Consider the following 22,937-nt stretch of genomic DNA (forward strand, 5'->3'; position numbering starts at 1 on the left):
TGCGAATTGGAAATATTTTCTCCCAGTCTATACCTTGTATTTTCATCCTCTTAACGTGGCCCTTCTCAGAGCAAAAGGATTTGGTTTTGATAAAGTCTACTTTATTGATGTTTTTCTTTTATGGTCATGATTTTAGCATCATGTCTAAGAACTCCACCTAATCCTAGCCTATTAAAAGATTTATGGTTTCACTCTTCACATTTGGATCTGTGATCCATCTTGAGTTAATGTTCGCATTAGATGTGAGGTTTAGGTTTAGGTTTGTTTTTATGACCAAGAATGTGCAGTTACTCTAACACCATTTGTTGAAAAAATCTTTTCTCCTTTGAATTGGATTTGCCCTTTTGTTAAAATCAGTTGGCCACAGTTGCATGGGTCTATTTCTGGACACACTATTCTCTTCCTTTGATCTGCATATCTGTCCCTCCACCAGGACTTCATTGCCTTAATTGCTATCACTGTATAGTATTAGAAGACTGAATATTGTGATTCCACCAGCTTTACTTTCTTTTGTGTTTTTTATGCTTTCATGTAAATTTGAAAATTTTCTCATATCTACAAAAAATCCTTCTGAAGTTTTGATAAAAATGGTATTAAGCCTCTGGATCAACTTGAGGGGAATTGACATCTTCAGTATGTTGAATCATCTTTCAATCCATAAACACAGTTTGTTTCTGTATTGACTTAGGTCTTTTTAAGATTTTCTTCATTAGAGTTGTGTAATTTTCTCCATACAAATCCTATGCATAGTTTGTTCGATTTAGATTGGTTATTTTTTTGGAGCAGCTGTATAAAGGGTTTTGTGTTTCTAATTTCAGTTTCAATACATTTGTTGCTAGTGTATAGAAATAAGATCCATTTGTGTGTATGTGTGTGTGTTAATTTTGTATCCTGCAACCCTGCTAACTCACTTATTAGTTGTTCCCTTCCCTGTTTCCCAGAAGAGATGGTATAAAGTTACTGTTACTTATTCTTTAATGTTTGTTACAGTTCAGCAGTGATACCATCTGGGCCTGGAGATTTCTTTATCAAAAGGTTTTAAACTGTTAATTCAATTTTTTTAGTAGTTATGAGACTATTCAAGTTATCTGTTATCTTGGGTGTTTTTATAGTTTGGAATTGGTCCATATCATCTAAATTGTCAAATTTATGTGCATAGAGTTGTTTGTTGTATTCCTTTATTATCCTGTAATGTCTGCTGGGTCTGTAATAGTATTCCTTCTTTCATTACCAATATTGATCATTTATGTCTTTCTTGCACTTTCCCCCTTCTTAACTTCCTGTCTCCCCTCCTCTCCTCTCCTCTTCCCTTCCCCCTTCTCTTCTTCTCCCCACCTTTTGTCAGCCTTGCTTGAGGTTGATCAATGTTATTGATCTTTTCAAAGAATAAACTTTTGCTTTCATTTTTCTCTATTGTTTTTCTGTTTTCAATTTCATTGACTTTTTACTTTTACGTTTATTCCTTCCTCCTACTTGCTTTGGGTTTATTTTGCTCTTCCGCTTGTAGTTTCTTGAGGTGGAAGCTTTGTTTTGGATCTGAGACCATCTTCCAATATACGCATTTAGTGTTAAATTTATAAATTTCCCTAAAAGTGAAACTGCTTTAACTGCATCCCAAAGATTTTTATATGTTGTATTTTCATTCCCTTCAGTGTATTTTTACATTTCCTTTGAGACTTTCTCTTTGACCACTGGAGTATTTAAAAGTGGGTTGTTTAATTTCTAATTGTTTTGTGATTTTCCTGGTATCTTTCTGTTATTATTGATTTCTAGTTAGATTCATTATGAACAGATAATATATTTTTTATGATTTCAGTCCTTTTAAATTTGTGAAGGTTTGTTTTACATGACCCAGGATAGGATGTGGTCCATCTTGGTATCTATTTATTAGTTGCCAAGACCATTTTTTCCTTGCTGAGGGGCTTGGCTTAGAGATAACTTACATCTCTTTTGCCCACATTCCAATAGTTAGAGCTAAATCATATGGCCACATCTAACTGCACAGAAGGCTGGGAAATAGATTTTAGCTGTGTGACTTAGAAGGAAATGGGAATCAAGTCTGGAAATTACATAACACTCTCTTGTTTTTGATTTTTTAAAAATTTTCTCCCTTTATTCCCATTCCCAATCCTATAGTTATTTAACTACATACCCTAGTGTATTTAATATATGTCCTTCTGATCTACCTTCTGTACATTGAATTAGATTTTTATGAATCTTTCAAAAATACCTAAGATTTCTTTGAGGTTTTTTTTACATGTTTATAAATGGTTATTGTCTGATATAGTTTGGATGTTGTATCCTCTAAACCTCATGTTGAATTGTAATTCCCTTTGTTGGAGGTAGAGCCTAATGGGAGGTGATTGGATCATGGGAGCAGAGTTCTCTTGGATGGTTTAGCATTATCCCCTTGGTGCTGTCTTTGCGGTACTTCTAGCAAGATCTGGCTGTTTAAAGGTGTGAGGCATCTTTCCCCTCGCCCTCTGTTGCTCCTGTTTTCACCATGTGACATGCCTGCTCCTGCTTTGCCTGCTGCCATGAGTAAAAGTTCCCTGACGCCTCTCCAGAAGCCAAGCAGATGCCAGCACCATGCTTCCTGTACAACCTGCAGAACTGTGAGTCAATTAAACCTCTTCTCAGGTTTTTTTTTCTGTCTCAGGTATTTTTTTATAGCAGTGCAAAAACGGCCTAATATTTTGTCTGTATAGCATTCTGATGATTAGTTCTTCACTATGTATTAAAATTGACTTATGTTGTTGCATGTATGGCTAATTCATCCCTCTGACTGCTTCAGAAATATTCCACTTTATTCATATTTATTCAACATTTTACTTATCTATTCCCCCGTGTACTAAAAGTCAAAAGCATTACTAATTTAATAATGTCATATTTGTTCTTCTAATTATTTTTTGCTGCATAACAAAGCACTCCTAACTTAGTGGCTTACAGTGATAACAGTCATTTATTTTATTCAAAAATCTGCAATTTGGGCTACAATTGGCAGAACAGCTCATCTTTGCTCCTTATAGTATTGGCTGGAGTTGGCAATGACTCAGCAGATCAAGGCTGGAAGACTCATTCTCGTCAGGTGGTTGACGTTGGCTGTCAGTTGGAACCTCAGCTGGGGCTGTTTGCCAGAACACTTACACATGGCATGTCCGTGGAGCTATTTGACTTCCTCACTGCAATGGCTGGGTTCCAAGAGCAGTTATCCCAAGAGAACAAGGCAGAAGTGCATGACTTTTAGAATCTTGTCTCACAAGCCACACAGAGTCACTTCCACCATCCCCTGTTGGTCAAGGAGGACATGAAGGTCTTCCTAGGAGCACGGGGAGAAGACAGACTCTACCACCTGTTGGAAGGAGTGTCAGTGTTACATAGAAGAGAAGCACATGGAATGGGATGTATTGTGATGCCCATCTTTGGAACAGACAATTTGGCATATCTGTGAAAATTAAAAGTCTGATTTGGATATAACAATTGAGACTGATTAGCAAAGATGTCTAATTATAAAAGTTAAAGTTAAATTCCAAATATACTTTTTTTTTTTTTTGCCAAAGACCAAAGACTAGGTTATAGCCAAGGAATTCTGGCTCCCTATATCCCTAGGCTTTTTTTATTTTTATTTTTATTTCTTTTTTGAGATGGAGTCTCGCTGTGTCACCCAGGTGCAGTGGCACTGTCTCGGCTCACTGCAACCTCTGCCTCCTAGGTTCATGCGATTCTCCTGTCTCAGCCTCCTGAGTAGCTGGGATTACAAGCACACACCACCACACCTGGCTAATTTTTTGTATTTTTAGTAGAGATGGGGTTTCACTATGTTGCCCAGACTGGTCTTGAACTTCTGAGCTCATGATCTGCCTGCCTTGGCCTCCCAAAGTGCTGGGATTACAGGCGTGAGACACCGTACCCAGCCCCTAGGCTTTATTTCTAAGGTTATCAATACCTTCTTCCCCTTGATCCTTATTTTTTATGTGATCAACATAATACATGAGATCAACCAGTTCAAGCAACACGATTACAAAACCTATGCACACCTTGAGTGTAATAAAGAGAAACAGAGCTTTTTTCTCTTTAGAAAATATATCATATGAGAAAACAATAGTAACTAGTTCTCAACCTCTTTCTCCTTTTCTTTTGCGCCGCTGGCCAGAAGATCTCTGATGTATTGGACATTCTGACTAGATAACTTCAGTATACACATGACTATTCTGAAAGATTATTATCTACATCACTAGAAAATAGATCCATAACTTTTGCAGTCCTTGTGCCTTTTTCTCTGAACTTGTCTCTCCTGAGACTCTATTAAATACAATGGTGCTTGAGGAAAACACTGCCAGAATAGCCCTGCCTCTCATAAGGTGATGTAAGAAAAATGGGAAAAGTGTTCTAGCAAAGTGGTCATGAAAAGATTGTAGTGAGTTCAACCCTGTCAAGTCCTGATTTCTGTATATCATTTTACCCATTTCTCTTCAAGTCCAGAAAGGTCATACCCAAATGGATGAAAATGCTGATCACTCTAACCTTTTAACTACATAAAGCTTTCACCAAGGCAGAAAATCACAGCTAAAAAATTAACATAAGATGGACCAACCCGATTTGTTTCTTTTCTTGAATTGCTAAGCCAAGACAAGATGAGTGTTGGGCCTTTGTTTTTATTTTTTAATGGGTAATTTCAATTATATATGAAAGTAGAGAGGATGGTTCAGTCATCCCTCAGTATCTGTGAGGGATTGGTCTGAGGACCCCCTGTGAATACCAAAGCCTGCCGACACTTAAGTCCCTGCTATAAAATGGCACAGTATTTGCATATAACCCATGCACATCCTCCCACATACTTTAAATCATCTCTAGATTACTTGTAGTACCTAATACAATGTAAATGCTATGTAAATAGTTGTCATACTGTGTTGTTTAAGGAATAATGACAAGAAAAAAAAATCTGTACATGCTCAGTACAGACACAACCATCATAGACCTAACTACACTTTTGATCTGATTTGAATCTGCAGATGCAGAACCCTACAGAGGGCTATGTAGTGAAATGCCCCACCCATCCCCTAACTTCAGCAATGACCAACCCATGGCCAATCTTGTCATCTGCACTCATCCCCAAATTTAATATATTTGGGGATGTCATCTGCATCCCCAAATATATTAAAATGTATTTAAAGCAAAACCTTGATATCATTTCATCCATAACTGCTTCAATGTGTATTTCAAGAAAGGGACTCTTTAAAAACATAACTACAATACCATTATCGCACATTTTAAAATTAGCAGTTGTGGAGGCAAAAGGTGTGTCTATAACTGGGGAGAATGAAGCAAAGAATATAAGTGGACATAGAACACAAAAAACAAAACAAAAGACTGAGTCTCTGAAGTCCTGAAAGGGGTTCCAGTCCACAGGTCTCCCTTTGATGTTGAGAGTCACCTCATCTCTTTGTATCATTCTAATCCCTTCTTTTTGTATTACATTGAGTTGGACTTCAGTAATTTTTTTTGAGACAGTCTTGCTCTGTCGCCCAGGCTGGAGTGCAGTGGCACGATCTCGGCTCACTGCAAGCTCTGCCTCCTGGGTTCATGCCATTCTCCTGCCTCAGCCTCCCAAGTAGCTGGGACTATAGGTGCCCGCCACCAAGCCTGGCTAATTGGACTTCAGTAATTTTAATTTGGAAGCATCATGACTCATACTACTGCTATCTGGACAGCTTAGTGTTACTCTTCCCTCTATATTTTTTGATTTGTTTATCATACCATTCAATTTAGTTAATGCCAGTAGCTACCGTTTATCGAACACCGATCATGTACCCAGCACTCTACCACGTGTAGAGATTAAACTACACCAATTTCACAACAACCCAATGAAAAAAGTATTTCCCTATCTTGTAGATAAAGAAATGAAAGTCTAACTGGATTAGGTAATATTCCCAGGTTAAACACTTAACAAGTGTGGAACCAAAATCTCACGCAGGTCTTTCTGGCCCTCAGCCTGTTCCCACTATGCCATGCTGCATCTGACAAAACGTGATTTTTATTTTCTAAAAAAGCCAGTACAGTTCTGTGGTGCCTGCTGTTCATCATATTGTTTCCTCATCTTCCTAGGCGCGCAACTACTCCTTCATGGCACTTAGCCTTGGTCCCGTGGTTGGGTTCTAGCCTATGGAATATGAGTAAGAGACATGTCATGTTTCTTGGCTGGGCCCAATAAAACTTCCCATTTGCTGTCCTTTTTGCTCTCTCTGCTTTTGCTGTCTGGCTGATGATGCCCAAGGTGACCTTGGGAACCACACATTGGCGATGACAGACGGACATCCTGAGTCTCTGAGTGACTGTATGGGACAGAGCCGCCTGCCACCAATCTGAAACCTCTTTGGACTGTTCACATGAGCAAGACATAAACTTCTATTGTATTTAAGCCATTGTGTATTTAGCATTCTATTTATTATTACAGCAGTTAGCCTTCCTTAACTTTTATGTACTGTTTCAATTATCTTTTACTGGGTAACAAACTACCCCCAACATTTAGCGACTTAAAACCACAGTCTTAAATTAATTCGTGATTCTGTGAGTCAGAAATTTGGGCTCTTGCCCCTACTTGTTCATGTGGCCACAGTGAGCAGGTGGGCAGCTGGGGGCTAGTTGGTCTAGCATTGCCTCACTCACATGTCTGGAAATAGGTGCTGGCTGGACTGTGTGTCTCCAGCAGGCCTGCCTGAGATTTTTCACGTGTTGGTGGAAGTGTTCCCAGCAGCAAGAGAGGGCAAGCCCCAATCTGCAAGTATGTCTCAAGCTCCTGCTTGCATCGTGTTTGCCGACATGCCATTATTTAGTGAGTCACCTGCGTAGAGGGGAGTATGATTTACTGGGGACTATTTACTGCAAAAATCTGCCATATATACAAGAGTTAGGCAAATCATTTACGTATATACAACATATTAGTCACATATTTAATACCAGAGTCCCACTCTGAGACTGTTTTCATAACCCCTGAATCAAGTTCTATTTAATAATATCTGATAATCGTTTATTTTTTACTTTTCAGGTCTATATATGAGAATAAAATAATTACCAATACATCATACATTTAGGTTAGTAGAACTGGGATTTAAAGAAATGAACCCAGTTTCATCTTTGCCATTAACATTGAGCTCCCTTTGTTTTAAGTCAGATGCAGTTGCAGTAACCCTCCCTAGACTCCATATGCCCTTTGAGATACTGTCATATCCTTCCATATCATATTTCTTTCTTTCCTTTTTTTTTTTTTTTTTTTTTGTGACGGAGTCTTGCTCTGTCACCCAGGCTGGAGTGCAATAGCGCGATCTTGGTCACTGCAACCTCTGCCTCCCAGGTTCAAGCGATTCTCCTGCCTCAGCCTCCTGAGTAGCTGGGATTACAGGCACCCACAACCACACCTGGCCAATTTTTATATTTTTAGTAGAGACGGGGTTTCACTGTGTTGGTCTTGCTGGTGTCAAACTCCTGACCTCAGGTGATCCACGGGCCTCGGCCCCCCAAAGTGCCAGGATTACAGACATAAGCCACTGTGCCCCAGCCCACATTGTATTTCTTGAAGGATATCCTCATCTTCCAGTTATTTCTCAATCCTTTTCTGTCTGGCTTCCTTGCATTAATTTATGAAAACAGCTCTTATGAGGGTGACCCATGAGCTTCCTGTCACTAAATCCATGGGCATGAAACTTTCTTACTGGTGGTTGACTTCTTCTCAACACCACGCCACCATCCGTCTGCTTTTCCTTCAACCTTTCTGGCCTTGTCTTAGTTTCCTTTGAAGACTCATCCTCCTTTACCTTGTCTTTAAGTGACAGAATTCCTCAAGACTTCGTGCTTGGTCTTTTCTCACTCTACTCTTGCCCTAGGTTGGCCTCATCTTTGACCATGTCTTCAATACTATCTATATCCTGTTGAGTCCCAAACTTGTTTCTCTACCTCAGGCCTCTGTTATGCCCCAGCCCTGTGTATCTCCAGTTGTTTATCTCACATGCACCTCAAACTCAATTTATGTCCACACCAGCCCTGTGCTTCCTCCTCATTCACCCTTCCCTCCAAACAAAATCCAGTTCTTTTCTAGTAGTTTCAAAATGACCCCACAATCCAAAAGCCCGTGAATCATTCTTGACTCCCTGTACCATCACTGCCCCCTGTGCCATCCTTCACCCATGCCTGTTGTGCCCCTTTCTATTCTGGGAAAATCTCCCATTGTGAGTCATCTGGGTGGGTGACTGCCCCAGCTCCCACTATGAAAGACAAAGGGGCTAACATCCTCCCTCTCTCTGTCTCCTGTCAGCTAAGGCATTGCCTGTGACCTGACCTTGGTTGATTGGCTGTGTCTGCCAAGAACTTTGAATATTAAGAGTAAAACCAAGATGGTACTATTAGAAGTCATTCATGAATGTATCAGTGGAGTACTGGTGGTGTTGATCCTGCTTCCTGTATTTCTTAGCCTTCCAGAACTATCTTGGTTCCTGCCCCCCCACCACATTTTCCATGCTGGTGTGCTAGCCCCCAGTGGATTTATCCTATAAATGCCCCCATTTGCTTAAGATACCCAGAGAAGGATGTTGTTATTTGCCACCAGAGAAGCTGTGACCAATATAGGCACTGATGTTCCAGGTAGATTCAGATGCCATCACAAAATTTTCTCCACTAATCGGCGACCTAGCCACAGAATGCACAAAACAGCTCTCAAGATCTCTGCATGCAATATCAGTGCCTATGGGTCCCTGTGGCCATTTCTTAGTGCTGCCGATGAGCCACCATCATCTCTGCCTCAACTTCTGCGAGAGCCTCCCAGCTGGTTGTCTCATAAGGTCCTCAACTTCATACTGCAGCCAAAGCCATCTTTTCAGAATGTAAACCTGTTGGTGCCACACCTCTCTGATGAAATCTTTCAGGGGCTTCAGATTTCTGTGAAAGACCAAAATTCTTAAGCTTTTTTGACCTTTACTCGCAATAAAGACAGTTTATATTGAAACTCAGTACACTTGATGTATATTTTATAAAAGTGTCACAAGACAATACTTACCCTTTATTTGATTAATAAATACTTGCATGGCAGTTACTGATTGCCAGACACTGTTCTTGCTGTGCTGTGAATAGTAACTCATCTAGTCCCTGTAAGAACCCATGCGATGCACATGTTCTTATGACCACTTTAAAGCTGAAGCCACTTGGGCACAGAGAGGTTCAGTTGCTTGTCTGAGGTTGTACAGTTAATGAGTGGCAGTCTGAGTCCAGACCCGTGCTTTTCACTGCTTCTTGGTGCTACTCTGTGGTGGACTCTGATATTCTATTCTGTTTCATTTTTTAAAAACAGAGGTTGGGCGTACACCCCATTGCTTTCACAACCTCCTAGCAGTCACAGTATACAGTTTAAGAAACACTGGCCTGTCTTGGGGTGGGCCCTTACCTTGTATTTCCCAGCTCCACCTGTGCTGTGCTCCTCCTTGAGTTCTATGATCCAGTTTTCATGGCCAGGCTCCTCGGAGCCATGGGGCCTTGGCCCGTGCTGTTCATTTACTGAACCTCACTGTCCTCCCTGCAGATTGTGTCCTTGATTTCAAGGGAGAACGGTACGCCTATGATAGGCCCTGAAAGCCCTTGCACCTCTCCTTGGGCACTCATCATGGTTGCAGTTTGGCAGTTACCCACTTGGTGGTTTGAATAAATATATCCATCTTCCCCACTAGGCTGTACGTGCTGCGAGTGTAGGCTCTCTGCGTGTTTTTAGTTCACTGTTGAGAGAGGTGATCTGCCCTGAGTCCTGAGCATCCAGCACATTCTTGCTGGGTATGCACACAAGGCGAGGCCCTGACCACTCTACTCAAGACTGCTTCTCAGCAGACATTATGTTCGCAGCAGACAACCTTGAGGATAAAGTAGTAGCTCCCTCCAGTTCGGAGAGCAGACTTGCTATGCTTGCTATAAAATGGCAGGCTCCTCAAGCTCAGTGTTCTTCAGCTGCCATGCAAAGCCACTGTATGTGTAGCATCCACCTGTGCCCCAGCACACTGTCTTCATGGGCTACGGGGCACAGGGGCTGATGCAGACATGCTCGTGCTCATGTTGTCTACTGTTCTGTCGATCATAAAGTCCTGTGCTTCTGACCCAGGAGGCTTGCGTCCTGTGCCAGCATCCACAAAACAGTAACAGTCTAACTTACTAACTTGCAAGTAGGGTAAAAAGTCCAGACATGACACTAACCTTTTCCTATCAGCCAGCATAGTACCTGGCCTAAAGCAGATGTTCAGTATTTATTTGTGAAACAAATGGATGGTTGGATAGATAGAAAGTAGATGGACTTTGAGCTCTGCTTAAGGTGTTGCAGGGATCAAACCCTTTCAGAAATGCCAACCATACCCTGGAATGATTCTGGAACTGTGGGGAAGACAATTGAGGAGAAATGAAGATTATCTTGACCTGAAGTTTCTCATCCTTTGTGTTTTTAAGTAGAGTTTTTGGATCTGCCAGCTCCTCTTCTGATATTAAACTATCTGACATGGGTAGTCCTGTGAGACAGTTGCGTTTTATTCTGAATTGCCTGAATGAGTCTGATGTCCCCAACACCTAGCGAAGCTCGGCAATGATGCATGGGGTGGGCTGATGTGGGAAGTAGGCAGCCCGGAGTGGCAGAGGCCTGGGTTCTATTTTAAAAGGGAATTCTGGGTATCACTGGGTCTCTTAGAGGGGGAGTTAGGGAGGGGGAACTGGAAAGTGAGAAAGGGAAGTTTGCACAGCAGCAAAGCCAAAGTTAGCCTCAAGTTCTCCCCAAAGGCCAGGTGGCAGTAATTCGGGACATGTTGCAGAAATTCATCTCTGAAGCAACTGGGACCAGAAAGCTTCAGACAACAACTGTCCCTGCTAGGAGGGCCTGTTCCCCTTTCACAAACAGCACTGCTTTTCCTAATATAAGCACAGTTCTTGCACATAGATAAAACTGTCTTTAGGATAGAGTGAAAAGAGAATAAGAATGTTAAATTTATAACTATTAACATGTATTGAAAGTTGAATAATGTGCAGAAAGCAAATCGCTCTACACAGAAAGAGAGGGTGATAGAAGGGTTCTTGGAGACAAGCAGCATGAGAAGACTTATCTAGGGTTTGATGAGATTTTCAGTAAGAGCTTTATCATCCCCACAGGGGCAAAATTAATTCTTGGGAGACAAAAAGGAACTTAGTTATTCGATGGTTTGTGGCCTTCAGAGGGTTGCAGTTGTACATAAACAGAAACACAGTATATCAGTGGTATTAAAATTTCAGGAAGGGAGAGAGATTGGGGAAAATATCTAAAATGTCTCCTTACAGGGGTGATAATGAGAAGCAATGGACTAGAGGATTCAAGTGGAAGAGTCTTCATCACCAGTGAGTTCTCCTGGGAAAGTGAATTGGAAACAAGCTAAGTGCATTTTCTCAGCAGAAGGAAGATCTTACACATCACCTAGTGAATATCCAGTTGGGAATCTGAAAGCAGCAGTGGGCAGGTGAGCTGTCCCCACAGCTGTTCAGCAGGTGATGAGCTTACTGGCTCCAGGAAATGTCAGTGTGCTTAGGATGCAGCTGATGGCCTTAGGCACCAGGCCAGTCCCTGGACACACCAATAGGATGGTGGCAATAGAGGGTGGAAGTTAAGATTCCAGGAATTAGCCCACCCACGTCCTTCCTTGCTGTTCTGTTCTGTTCTCATCTCCCTCCTTCTACTCTCCTCTCCGGCTCACTCATTCATTTTTGCTGCAGGCAGGGGAATCAGGAGCAATGTTCATCAGTGAATGAAAGGAGTGCTGGAAAGAGAACCACATGCTCACATCGAAGAACCTTCAATCATATGATTTTAGTGTGGAAAGCCAGATGATACATTCTAACATCTGTGAAATCAAATCAAAATACAAATTGGTTTTTGGCTTTCCTAATCTATGTTTCTGGATATGTGTTCACTGGGACACGTGGCTTCTTGACAGAATAAGACTGAAGACAATTTCAAGTATAAACAATAGTTAGTTCCAATCCCACAGGTATTCAGCCTTGGAAATGGGTTCCAGTCTCTGGGCTTAAAAGACTGGACTTTGCTATCAGTTTGAAAATGGCATTGTCGTAGAGGGGCTCTTAATGTTAGGAAGGATGGCCTGGCAGAGTCTCTTTTTTTCTCTTGCCCTATCCCTGATGCTCATTAAGGCAGTGCTAGAGGAAAAAGTTCTCATTAGGTAACAGGAGTTGCTACTGGGTACCGTTTAAAGTGCTTTACACCTATTAATTCATTTACTCACAACCAGACAATTCTGCAAGGGGAGCACTGTTTTATAAACTCTTATGGATGGGGAGCTCAGGTACAGAAATGCTAAGTCATTTGTCCAAGCTCACACAGCTTCTGGTAGCACCGGGATTTGAACCCAGATCCTCAGTCTCCAGAGAACTTGCCACAATAGTGTTCTTTTAAGGTGTCCTCAGCCAGCTCTTGCACTTATTGATATCTTTGAACTCATGGATGAATGGGCTTAAAACTGTTTTTAACACAATGTACTTTGGTTTGGGCCTTATTTAAATAGAACGATGTGCCAGTCACCAGACCCCATGCACAGTTGAATCCTTTGGCCACTTACATAATGGATTAATTACTGGACACATGCTGCCCTCTTGTGATGAAAGTCACTCAATTGCAACCTTCTCCACTTCTCTGGAATGTACCCAGTTACTTCCTTTGTTCCAGTCTCATGGGTGGGGGATGGAGGATCTGTAGCCAGTGACGAAGCTGTTGGCTCTGTAGAGCCAAGATACCACCTGCCATTGTGCGTGGTGCTCCCGGGCTGTTGGCTCTGTAGAGTCAAGATGTCACTTGCCATTCTGCAGGGTGCTCCCAGCCTGTGACTCCAGCCATGAGACATGACCCCAGAGTCCTGCAACTTGTAGCAACTGAATATAGGAGAAAAGATCAGGCTTCCTGAAGAAATCCTAGGAACATTAAAGAGACCCCATCTGTGTCCTTGGGGAAAGAGCTCCATTTTGCATAACTTGCCCTAGCAGATTGGAACCAGTGATAGTGACAGAAGGCAGCCAAATGCCTAGGTAAATGGGACAGGTCCCAGGTGAAACCCCACCTTAAAGCCAAAAAACAGCCTGAGGGGTGAAAGGCCAGATTGCTGGTCCCTGATGAAACCCGCGACCTAGAGTGAGAACTTCTGTTCCTGTTTGCCCGCCCTTTCCTGATTGATTCTTTCTGAATAATGCCTTTTAACCAATCGAATGTTGCCTTTTCCAATACTACCTACGACCTGCCCCTTTCCCATTATCAGCCCATAAAAGCCCCAGACTCAGCCACAGTGTGGGGACTTTCCCACCTTCAGGTAGGGGGACCACCCCTGTATCCCCTCTCCGCTGAAAGCTGTTTCATCACTCAGACTCCTTGCCTTGCTCACTCTTCGATTGTCAACATATCCTCATTCTTCTTGGGTGTGGGACAAGCACCCAGGAACTAGTGCACAAGCCAGACTTGTCCCGGGCAGGCTGTCTCCTGCAGCAGGGTAGCATGGCTGAGCAAGGCCCAGGTGGGGCGTCGCCGGCCAGAGGTCCCTGGCTTGCAAAGTGGCCAAGAAAAAAATCCTGTGTCACCAGGTGATAGATTTGGCAGAAAGATGGTCAGTTGCACAGTGAACTGAAGGTCACAAACCCTATCAGAACAGAGGGAAAATAAAACCAGACAGAAGCCCTGTTCTTGTTCTACCAGTAGTTAAAGTGACCTTGAGTGAGTATCTTTTGCTCTCTGACACCAGTTTCCTCACTGGGAGAATGAGGAGATTGAAATCTTAGATATTGCCAGGAAAAACATTCTGCATTTGCCTAGATCCCTTCCCTGAATAGTTTTGATAGTTTTGTTTTGCTTTATTTTATTTTATTTTATTTTTTTATTATACTTTAAGTTTTAGGGTACATGTGCACATTGTGCAGGTTAGTTACATATGTATACATGTGGGATGCTGGTGCGCTGCACCCACTAACTCGTCATCTAGCATTAGGTATATCTCCCAATGCTATCCCTCCCCCCTCCCCCCACCCCACCACAGTCCCCAGAGTGTGATATTCCCCTTCCTGTGTCCATCTGATCTCATTGTTCAGTTCCCACCTATGAGTGAGAATATGCGGTGTTTGGCTTTTTGTTCTTGCAATAGTTTACTGAGAATGATGATTTCCAATTTCATCCATGTCCCTACAAAGGACATGAACTCATCATTTTTTATGGCTGCATAGTATTCCATGGTGTATATGTGCCACATTTTCTTAATCCAGTCTATCATTGTTGGACATTTGGGTTGGTTCCAAGTCTTTGCTATTGTGAATAATGCTGCAGTAAACATACGTGTGCATGTGTCTTTATAGCAGCATGATTTATAGTCCTTTGGGTATATAGCCAATAATGGGATGGCTGGGTCAAATGGTATTTCTAGTTCTAGATCCCTGAGGAATCGCCACACTGACTTCCACAATGGTTGAACTAGTTTACAGTCCCACCAACAGTGTAAAAGTATTCCTATTTCTCCACATCCTCTCCAGCATCTGTTGTTTCCTGACTTTTTAATGATTGCCATTCTAACTGGCGTGAGATGGTATCTCATTGTGGTTTTGATTTGCATTTCTCTGATGGCCAGTGATGATGAGCATTTTTTCATGTGTTTTTTGGCTGCATAAATGTCTTCTTTTGAGAAGTGTCTGTTCATGTCCTTCGCCCACTTTTTGATGGGGTTGTTTGTTTTTTTCTTGTAAATTTGTTAGAGTTCATTGTAGATTCTGGATATTAGCCCTTTGTCAGATGAGTAGGTTGTGAAAATTTTCTCCCATTTTGTAGGTTGCCTGTTCACTCTGATGGTAGTTTCTTTTGCTGTGCAGAAGCTCTTTATTTTAATTAGATCCCATTTGTCAATTTTGTCTTTTGTTACCATTGCTTTTGGTGTTTTGGACATGAAGTCCTTGCCCATGCCTATGTCCTGAATGGTAATGCCTAGGTTTTCTTCTAGGGTTTTTATGGTTTTAGGTGTAACGTTTAAATCTTTAATCCATCTTGAATTGATTTTTGTATAAGGTGTAAGGAAGGGATCCAGTTTCAGCTTTCTACATATGGCTAGCCAGTTTTCCCAGCACCATTTATTAAATAGGGAATCCTTTCCCCATTGTTTGTTTTTCTCAGGTTTGTCAAAGATCAGATAGTTGTAGATATGCGGCATTATTTCTGAGGGTTCTGTTCTGTTCCATTGATCTATATCTCTGTTTTGGTACCAGTACCATGCTGTTCTGGTTACTGTAGCCTTGTAGTATAGTTTGAAGTCAGGTAGTGTGATGCCTCCAGCTTTGTTCTTTTGGCTTAGGATTGACTTGGCAATGCGGGCTCTTTTTTGGTTCCATATGAACTTTAAAGTAGTTTTTTCCAATTCTGTGAAGAAAGTCATTGGTAGCTTGATGGGGATGGCATTGAATCTGTAAATTACCTTGGGCAGTATGGCCATTTTCACGATATTGATTCTTCCTACCCATGAGCATGGAATGTTCTTCCATTTGTTTGTATCCTCTTTTATTTCTTTGAGCAGTGGTATGTAGTTCTCCTTGAAGAGGTCCTTCACATCCCTTGTAAGTTGGATTCCTAGGTATTTTATTCTCTTTGAAGCAATTGTGAATGGGAGTTCACTCATGATTTGGCTCTCTGTCTGTTGTTGGTGTATAAGAATGCTTGTGATTTTTGTACATTGATTTTGTATCCTGAGACTTTGCTGAAGTTGCTTATGAGCTTAAGGAGATTTTGGGCTGAGACAATGGGGTTTTCTAGATATACAATCATGTCGTCTGCAAACAGGGACAATTTGACTTCCTCTTTTCCTAATTGAATACCCTTTCTTTCCTTCTCCTGCCTAATTGCCCTGGCCAAAACTTCCAACACTATGTTGAATAGGAGTGGTGAGAGAGGGCATCCCTGCCTTGTGCCAGTTTTCAAAGGGAATGCTTCCAGTTTTTGCCCATTCAGTATGATATTGGCTGTGGGTTTGTCATAGATAGCTCTTATTATTTTGAAATACGTCCCATCAATGCCTAATTTATTGAGAGTTTTTAGCATGAAGGGTTGTTGAATTTTGTCAAAGGCTTTTTCTGCATCTATTGAGATGATCATGTGGTTTTTGTCTTTGGCTCTGTTTATATGCTGGATTACATTTATTGATTTGCGTATATTGAACCAGCCTTGCATCCCAGGGATGAAGCCCACTTGATCATGGTGGATAAGCTTTTTGATGTGCTGCTGGATTCGTTTTGCCAGTATTTTATTGAGGATTTTTGCATCAATGTTCATCAAGGATATTGGTCTAAAATTCTCTTTTTTGGTTGTGTCTCTGCCCGGCTTTGGTATCAGAATGATGCTGGCCTCATAAAATGAGTTAGGGAGGATTCCCTCTTTTTCTATTGATTGGAATAGTTTCAGAAGGAATGGTACCAGTTCCTCCTTGTACCTCTGGTAGAATTCGGCTGTGAATCCATCTGGTCCTGGACTCTTTTTAGTTGGTAAACTATTGATTATTGCCACAATTTCAGCTCCTGTTATTGGTCTATTCAGAGATTCAACTTCTTCCTGGTTTAGTCTTGGGAGAGTGTATGTGTCGAGGAATTTATCCATTTCTTCTAGATTTTCTAGTTTATTTGCGTAGAGGTGTTTGTAGTATTCTCTGATGGTAGTTTGTATTTCTGTGGGATTGGTGGTGATATCCCCTTTATCATTTTTTATTGTGTCTATTTGATTCCTCTCTCTTTTTTTCTTTATTAGTCTTGCTAGCGGTCTATCAATTTTGTTGATCCTTTCAAAAAACCAGCTCCTGGATTCATTGATTTTTTGAATGGTTTTTTGTGTCTCTATTTCCTTCAGTTCTGCTCTGATTTTAGTTATTTCTTGCCTTCTGCTAGCTTTTGAATGTGTTTGCTCTTGCTTTTCTAGTTCTTTTAATTGTGATGTTAGGGTGTCAATTTTGGATCTTTCCTGCTTTCTCTTGTGGGCATTTAGTGCTATAAATTTCCCTCTACACACTGCTTTGAATGCATCCCAGAGATTCTGGTATGTCGTGTCTTTGTTCTCGTTGGTTTCAAAGAACATCTTTATTTCTGCCTTCATTTCGTTATGCACCCAGTAGTCATTCAGGAGCACGTTGTTCAGTTTCCATGTAGTTGAGCGGTTTTGAGTGAGATTCTTAATCCTGAGTTCTAGTTTGATTGCACTGTGGTCTGAGAGATAGTTTGTTATAATCTCTGTTCTTTTACATTTGCTGAGGAGAGCTTTACTTCCAAGTATGTGGTCAATTTTGGAATAGGTGTGGTGTGGTGCTGAAAAAAATGTATATTCTGTTGATTTGGGGTGGAGAGTTCTGTAGATGTCTATTAGGTCCGCTTGGTGCAGAGCTGAGTTCAATTCCTGGGTATCCTTGTTGACTTTCTGTCTCGTTGATCTGTCTAATGTTGACAGTGGGGTGTTAAAGTCTCCCATTATTAATGTGTGGGAGTCTTAAGTCTCTTTGTAGGTCACTCAGGACTTGCTTTATGAATCTGGGTGCTCCTGTATTGGGTGCATATATATTTAGGATAGTTAGCTCTTCTTGTTGAATGGATCCCTTTACCATTATGTAATGGCCTTCTTTGTCTCTTTTGATCTTTGTTGGTTTAAAGTCTGTTTTATCAGAGACTAGGATTGCAACCCCTGCCTTTTTTTGTTTTCCATTTGCTTGGTAGATCTTCCTCCATCCTTTTATTTTGAGCCTATGTGTGTCTCTGCACGTGAGATGGGTTTCCTGAATACAGCACACTGATGGGTCTTGACTCTTTATCCAATTTGCCAGTCTGTGTCTTTTAATTGGAGCATTTAGCCCATTTACATTTAAAGTTAATATTGTTATGTGTGAATTTGATCCTGTCATTATGATGTTAGCTGGTGATTTTACTCATTAGTTGACGCAGTTTCTTCCTAGTCTCGATGGTCTTTACATTTTGGCATGATTTTGCAGCGGCTGTTACCGGTTGTTCCTTTCCATGTTTAGCGCTTCCTTCAGGAGCTCTTTTAGGGCAGGCCTGGTGGTGACAAAATCTCTCAGCATTTGCTTGTCTGTAAAGTATTTAATTTCTCCTTCACTTATGAAGCTTAGTTTGGCTGGATATGAAATTCTGGGTTGAAAATTCTTTTCTTTAAGAATGTTGAATATTGGCCCCCACTCTCTTCTGGCTTGTAGGGTTTCTGCCGAGAGATCCGCTGTTAGTCTGATGGGCTTCCCTTTGAGGGTAACCCGACCTTTCTCTCTGGCTGCCCTTAACATTTTTTCCTTCATTTCAACTTTGGTGAATCCGACAATTATGTGTCTTGGAGTTGCTCTTCTCGAGGAGTATCTTTGTGGCGTTCTCTGTATTTCCTGAATCTGAACGTTGGCCTGCCTTGCTAGATTGGGGAAGTTCTCCTGGATAATATCCTGCAGAGTGTTTTCCAACTTGGTTCCATTCTCCCCATCACTTTCAGGTACACCAATCAGACGTAGATTTGGTCTTTTCACATAGTCCCATATTTCTTGGAGGCTTTGCTCATTTCTTTTTATTCTTTTTTCTCTAAACTTCCCTTCTTGCTTCATTTCATTCATTTCATCTTCCATTGCTGATACCCTTTCTTCCAGTTGATCGCATCGGCTCCTGAGGCTTCTGCATTCTTCACGTAGTTCTCGAGCCTTGGTTTTCAGCTCCATCAGCTCCTTTAAGCACTTCTCTGTATTGGTTATTCTAGTTATACATTCTTCTAAATTTTTTTCAAAGTTTTCAACTTCTTTGCCTTTGGTTTGAATGTCCTCCCGTAGCTCAGAGTAATTTGATCATCTGAAGCCTTCTTCTCTCAGCTCGTCAAAGTCATTCTCCATCCAGCTTTGTTCTGTTGCTGGTGAGGAACTGCGTTCCTTTGGAGGAGGAGAGGCGCTCTGCGTTTTAGAGTTTCCAGTTTTTCTGTTCTGTTTTTTCCCCATCTTTGTGGTTTTATCTACTTTTGGTCTTTGATGATGATGATGTACAGATGGGTTTTTGGTGTGGATGTCCTTTCTGTTTGTTAGTTTTCCTTCTAACAGACAGGACCCTCGGCTGCAGGTCTGTTGGAATACCCTGCCTTGTGAGGTGTCAGTGTGCCCCTGCTGGGGGGTGCCTCCCAGTTAGGCTGCTTGGGGGTCAGGGGTCAGGGACCCACTTGAGGAGCAGTCTGCCCGTTCTCAGATCTCCAGCTGTGTGCTGGGAGAACCACTGCTCTCTTCAAAGCTGTCAGACAGGGACATTTAAGTCTGCAGAGGTTACTGCTGTCTTTTTGTTTGTCTGTGCCCTGCCCCCGGAGGTGGAGCCTACAGTGGCAGGCAGGCCTCCTTGAACAGTGGTGGGCTCCACCCAGTTGGAGCTTCCGGGCTGCTTTGTTTACCTAAGCAAGCCTGGGCAATGGCAGGCGACCCTCCCCCAGCCTCGCTGCCGCCTTGCAGTTTGATCTCAGACTGCTGTGCTAGCAATCAGAGAGATTCCGTGGGCGTAGGACCCTCCGAGCCAGGTGTGGGATATAGTCTCGTGGTGCGCCGTTTTTTAAGCCGGTCTGAAAAGCGCAATATTCGAGTGACAGTGACCCGATTTTCCAGGTGCGTCCGTCACCCCTTTGTTTGACTCAGAAAGGGAACTCCCTGACCCCTTGCGCTTCCCAGGTGAGGCAATGCCTCGCCCTGCTTCGGCTCGCGCACGGTGCACGCACCCACTGGCCTGCACCCACTGTCTGGCACTCCCTAGTGAGATGAACCCAGTACCTCAGATGGAAATGCAGAAATCACCCGTCTTCTGCATCGCTCACGCTGGGAGCTGTAGACCGGAGCTGTTCCTATTCGGCCATCTTGGCTCCTCCCCCCTGGTCTCAGTTTTACAGGAGGAATAGAAAATCTACCACTTGCCATCTGGAAGATCAAAGTATTTCCAAATAGAATTTAAGTCAATACCACACAAATTCTAATTCCCTAGAGGCAGCAGTTTTAATTTTGATAGTCTCTAAAAGCAATAACATTTGGTAGTTTCTGAGTAAATTTTAGACTCTCAAGGGTTTAGTTTTAGCAGTTTAATAAAATGTGAATTTTGTCTGCTGAGAAGTGAACTTCGTGGTAAGACTTGGCGAGTCTGAGGTCTGTGGTACTCCCCCTTTGGCCTTCAGTGGGCCATGCTCATTCCCTTGTTCTTTCTGGGCATATTTGCTGCCCAGATTCTGCAGTAAGGAGAGAGTGGCTGCCTTGGGGTGATTATTAGGTGAATACTCAGGTCTGGGGTTGGGAGGGACCTCGTAGGAACCACCAAAATCGAGCCTTTAAGGAACTGCCGCCTTGTAGTTGCTTAACTGTACAGGATTTCCCCCGCAACGGTCCCCTTCCTAACAGGCTGCTCTACAAAGCCAGGCATGGACTCTAAGAACTCAGAGGTGGACTGTTGGAGGCCCTGCATGCCTTCCTCTGTCACGTGCTGCCCCTGGCAGCTCGGTGCTTCTTGCCATGGGCCTACCTGGATCCGCCACTCAGCAGTGAACAGCCGAGGAAGGTAGTGGACGTCGAACCTGGCCTGTGGGCTCTACCATGGCATAGTGATGAAGGCATGAACTTTGGCCCACTTGGCCTGTCCTGGCACCAGCCACCCCCTACTCACAAGTTATTTCCTCTGAGAAGCCACCTGAAGAGATTCAGAGGCCAGATGGAGAGACCTCAGAGGCTGCCACAGCCTCTTCCTGTCCCTTGGTAGGCAGAGAGGCCTGTGAAGGATCAAACTGGTGACACCCCTGGCCTTCATCAGGCTCTCCTCATAGCACGTCACCCCAGAGCCCCTTCCCCCCTGTGGAGTGAATCAGGATGGGGCTCAGGAGTCAATGAGTGCTTACCAGGCCAAGTCCCTTCAAAAACTCCAGACTCAACCCATAAGAGTGTTTTCAGTATTTTATTAACAAATGAGCTGGCAAGAGGACAAGTGATCTAGTAATATCACCCCCACCCTCATGGAGCAGCCACCACAAGCCCACCATGGTGGGGGGTGTCCAACATGCTCTGCTGGCCCAGTTCCCAGCCGATCCCCTGAGTCTTGGCGCCAGTTTAGTCACCCTTCAGCTGCTTGGGAGGCAGGAAGAGACTTCCCCTCTTCACGAGGTAAGGGAGACAAAAGCAGCCATTTGGATGCCAGGGCCACAAAGGCAAGCCATGCCCTATTTCTTTGGAGGGACAGAATCACTTCTTCCCGAGGCCAGACACTGTAGCCCATGGTACTCAGCCTTCTAGAGGAGGGTAGCCTAGCAGAGGAGAAGCCCTGAGTGGAAGCAGCATTTTGAAGGCATCGTCATTCTTAGACCAGCTAAGAGCTGAGGGCATTCTCTATCTTTGCCAGCCGACAGTGAGACTCCAGGATTAAAATTAAAAGCCCGTGGTGCATCCTTTCCTTGACATTAACTTTCCACAAAACCTTGGAGGAGTCAAATCCCACATTGCACATACTCCAGTGTCTCCAGCTGTGAAGTGGGACCAGTATCAATACATGGGAAAGTGCTGAGAAAGAAGAAAATATTTCAGGTATAATACTAATCCATCAAACACGTTTTATTCAAGAAGCTTGGCACCAACTTTGTGCCACATCCTCAACTCTTCAATGAAAACAGCGGTGACCAACTCGCTCCCGTTGGTCCCTATGGCAGGTGTTGGAATGAGCTGAGGCTGGCCTCCTCTGTTTGCTCACAGCTTTATTCCTTTAGCTTCAGATAAAAATAATTATAATAGGCAATAAAGTCTCTTCACAGTGTATTTACTGTAACTACAACAGCTCACAAGACACATTCTTTTTCTGCAGAATTGTAGCGGGTACTTAGGGAGTTTGCCGACCAGACCTTCTGCACAGGAAGCTGGCTTGCATCATGGAGGCAGTGGACTCCTGATAGTCCCGCCTGCGCAGGCCCCTTTAAGACACTGACACAAAAGACTGCCCAGAGTGGCATTTGCTGCTGAGGCTCCAGGGCAAAAACCCCATGCACAGGAAAGCATCCTCTCAGAAACAGATAATCCGCTTCTCATCTTCATAGACTTTGGCCTCCTCTGGTTTTATCAGGTTTCCATTTAGGCTATTGAAAAGGAGGAAGACAAAAGTACGCAGGTAAAATGTTAAGGACCCTCGCACACTCCTTCCCAAGGTGTGTTCATAGCACACACTCGTGTATCACACAATACACATGTATCCCTGAAATTAAGGAACATACCTTTTGCAGATAGTTCCTTCATATTAGCATGGATCCTCTCCAGCTGCCATCCCTCTGTTCACTGGGTCTCACTAAGGTCACCTGTAGCCTCCGTAAGCCTGAATTTAATGACATTTTCCAGGTCTTGTCTTTCTTGGCCCTCACAGGATTTTGGCTGTCCTGACCTCTCCTCTCCCTCCTTCTTGAGGCACTCCCTCCCCTTGGCTTGGTTATATGCCCTGATTTTTCTCCTGCATCTGAGCACTCTACTTCAATTTCCTTTCCTATATTCTCCTCCATGTGACCTCTACATCTGAGATTTCCTCCAGGTTTGGGGCTAAGCCTTTTTCCCCACCCGATCTCATCAATGCCACGGCCTTGTTTGTATGTCCGTGGAGGCAGTTACCTGCTTGGCATCCTCGCTTGGACCTCTCCCCCACACCTCAAAGTAGCCACACCTCCTAGGGTCCCCTGGCTTAGTGAATGGACCACTCTCATCCTGCTGAGCAGGTTAGTAACCTGGGGGTCAACCTGGACACCTTCCTTCTCATCCCCATGTTCCTTGTATCACAAAGTTCTCCCCTAATTCCTAAGAATCTAGAATGCCTCCCTGGAACCTCTATGTCTTTGGCCGGCCATCTTGGTCTGAGCACCCATCATCTCT

General features: G+C 43.0%; 1 protein-coding gene and 1 long non-coding RNA gene across 50 annotated transcripts in view; one reads left to right on the forward strand and one right to left on the reverse strand.

Annotated features, from left to right (window-relative positions):
• Positions 1-2,943: 2,943 nt before the first annotated feature.
• NOD1 (nucleotide binding oligomerization domain containing 1) overlaps positions 2,944-22,937 on the reverse strand; it is a 66,754-nt gene continuing 46,760 nt past the window's right edge. For 31 of the 49 annotated variants that reach the window (XR_010158382.1, XR_681256.5, XR_010158389.1 and 28 more), the window contains one exon: positions 20,980-22,159. Coding sequence is in view for 16 of the 49 variants with exons in the window: in XM_024357779.3 (XP_024213547.1) it covers positions 22,087-22,159 (73 nt within the window). In the remaining 33 variants the exon portion in view is untranslated. Of the gene's footprint in view, positions 3,353-20,979; positions 22,160-22,294; positions 22,393-22,937 lie in introns of those variants that run through there. The other 18 variants (XR_010158378.1, XR_010158379.1, XR_010158376.1 and 15 more) reach the window with 3 other exon arrangements.
• LOC107976125 (uncharacterized) lies at positions 11,415-11,927 on the forward strand. The gene is made up of 2 exons (XR_008544334.2): positions 11,415-11,501; positions 11,755-11,927. It is a non-coding gene; the product is annotated as an uncharacterized LOC107976125 (long non-coding RNA).

Source organism: Pan troglodytes, chromosome 6, assembly GCF_028858775.2.
Source record: "Pan troglodytes isolate AG18354 chromosome 6, NHGRI_mPanTro3-v2.0_pri, whole genome shotgun sequence".
In the NCBI taxonomy this organism is placed as follows: domain Eukaryota; kingdom Metazoa; phylum Chordata; class Mammalia; order Primates; family Hominidae; genus Pan; species Pan troglodytes.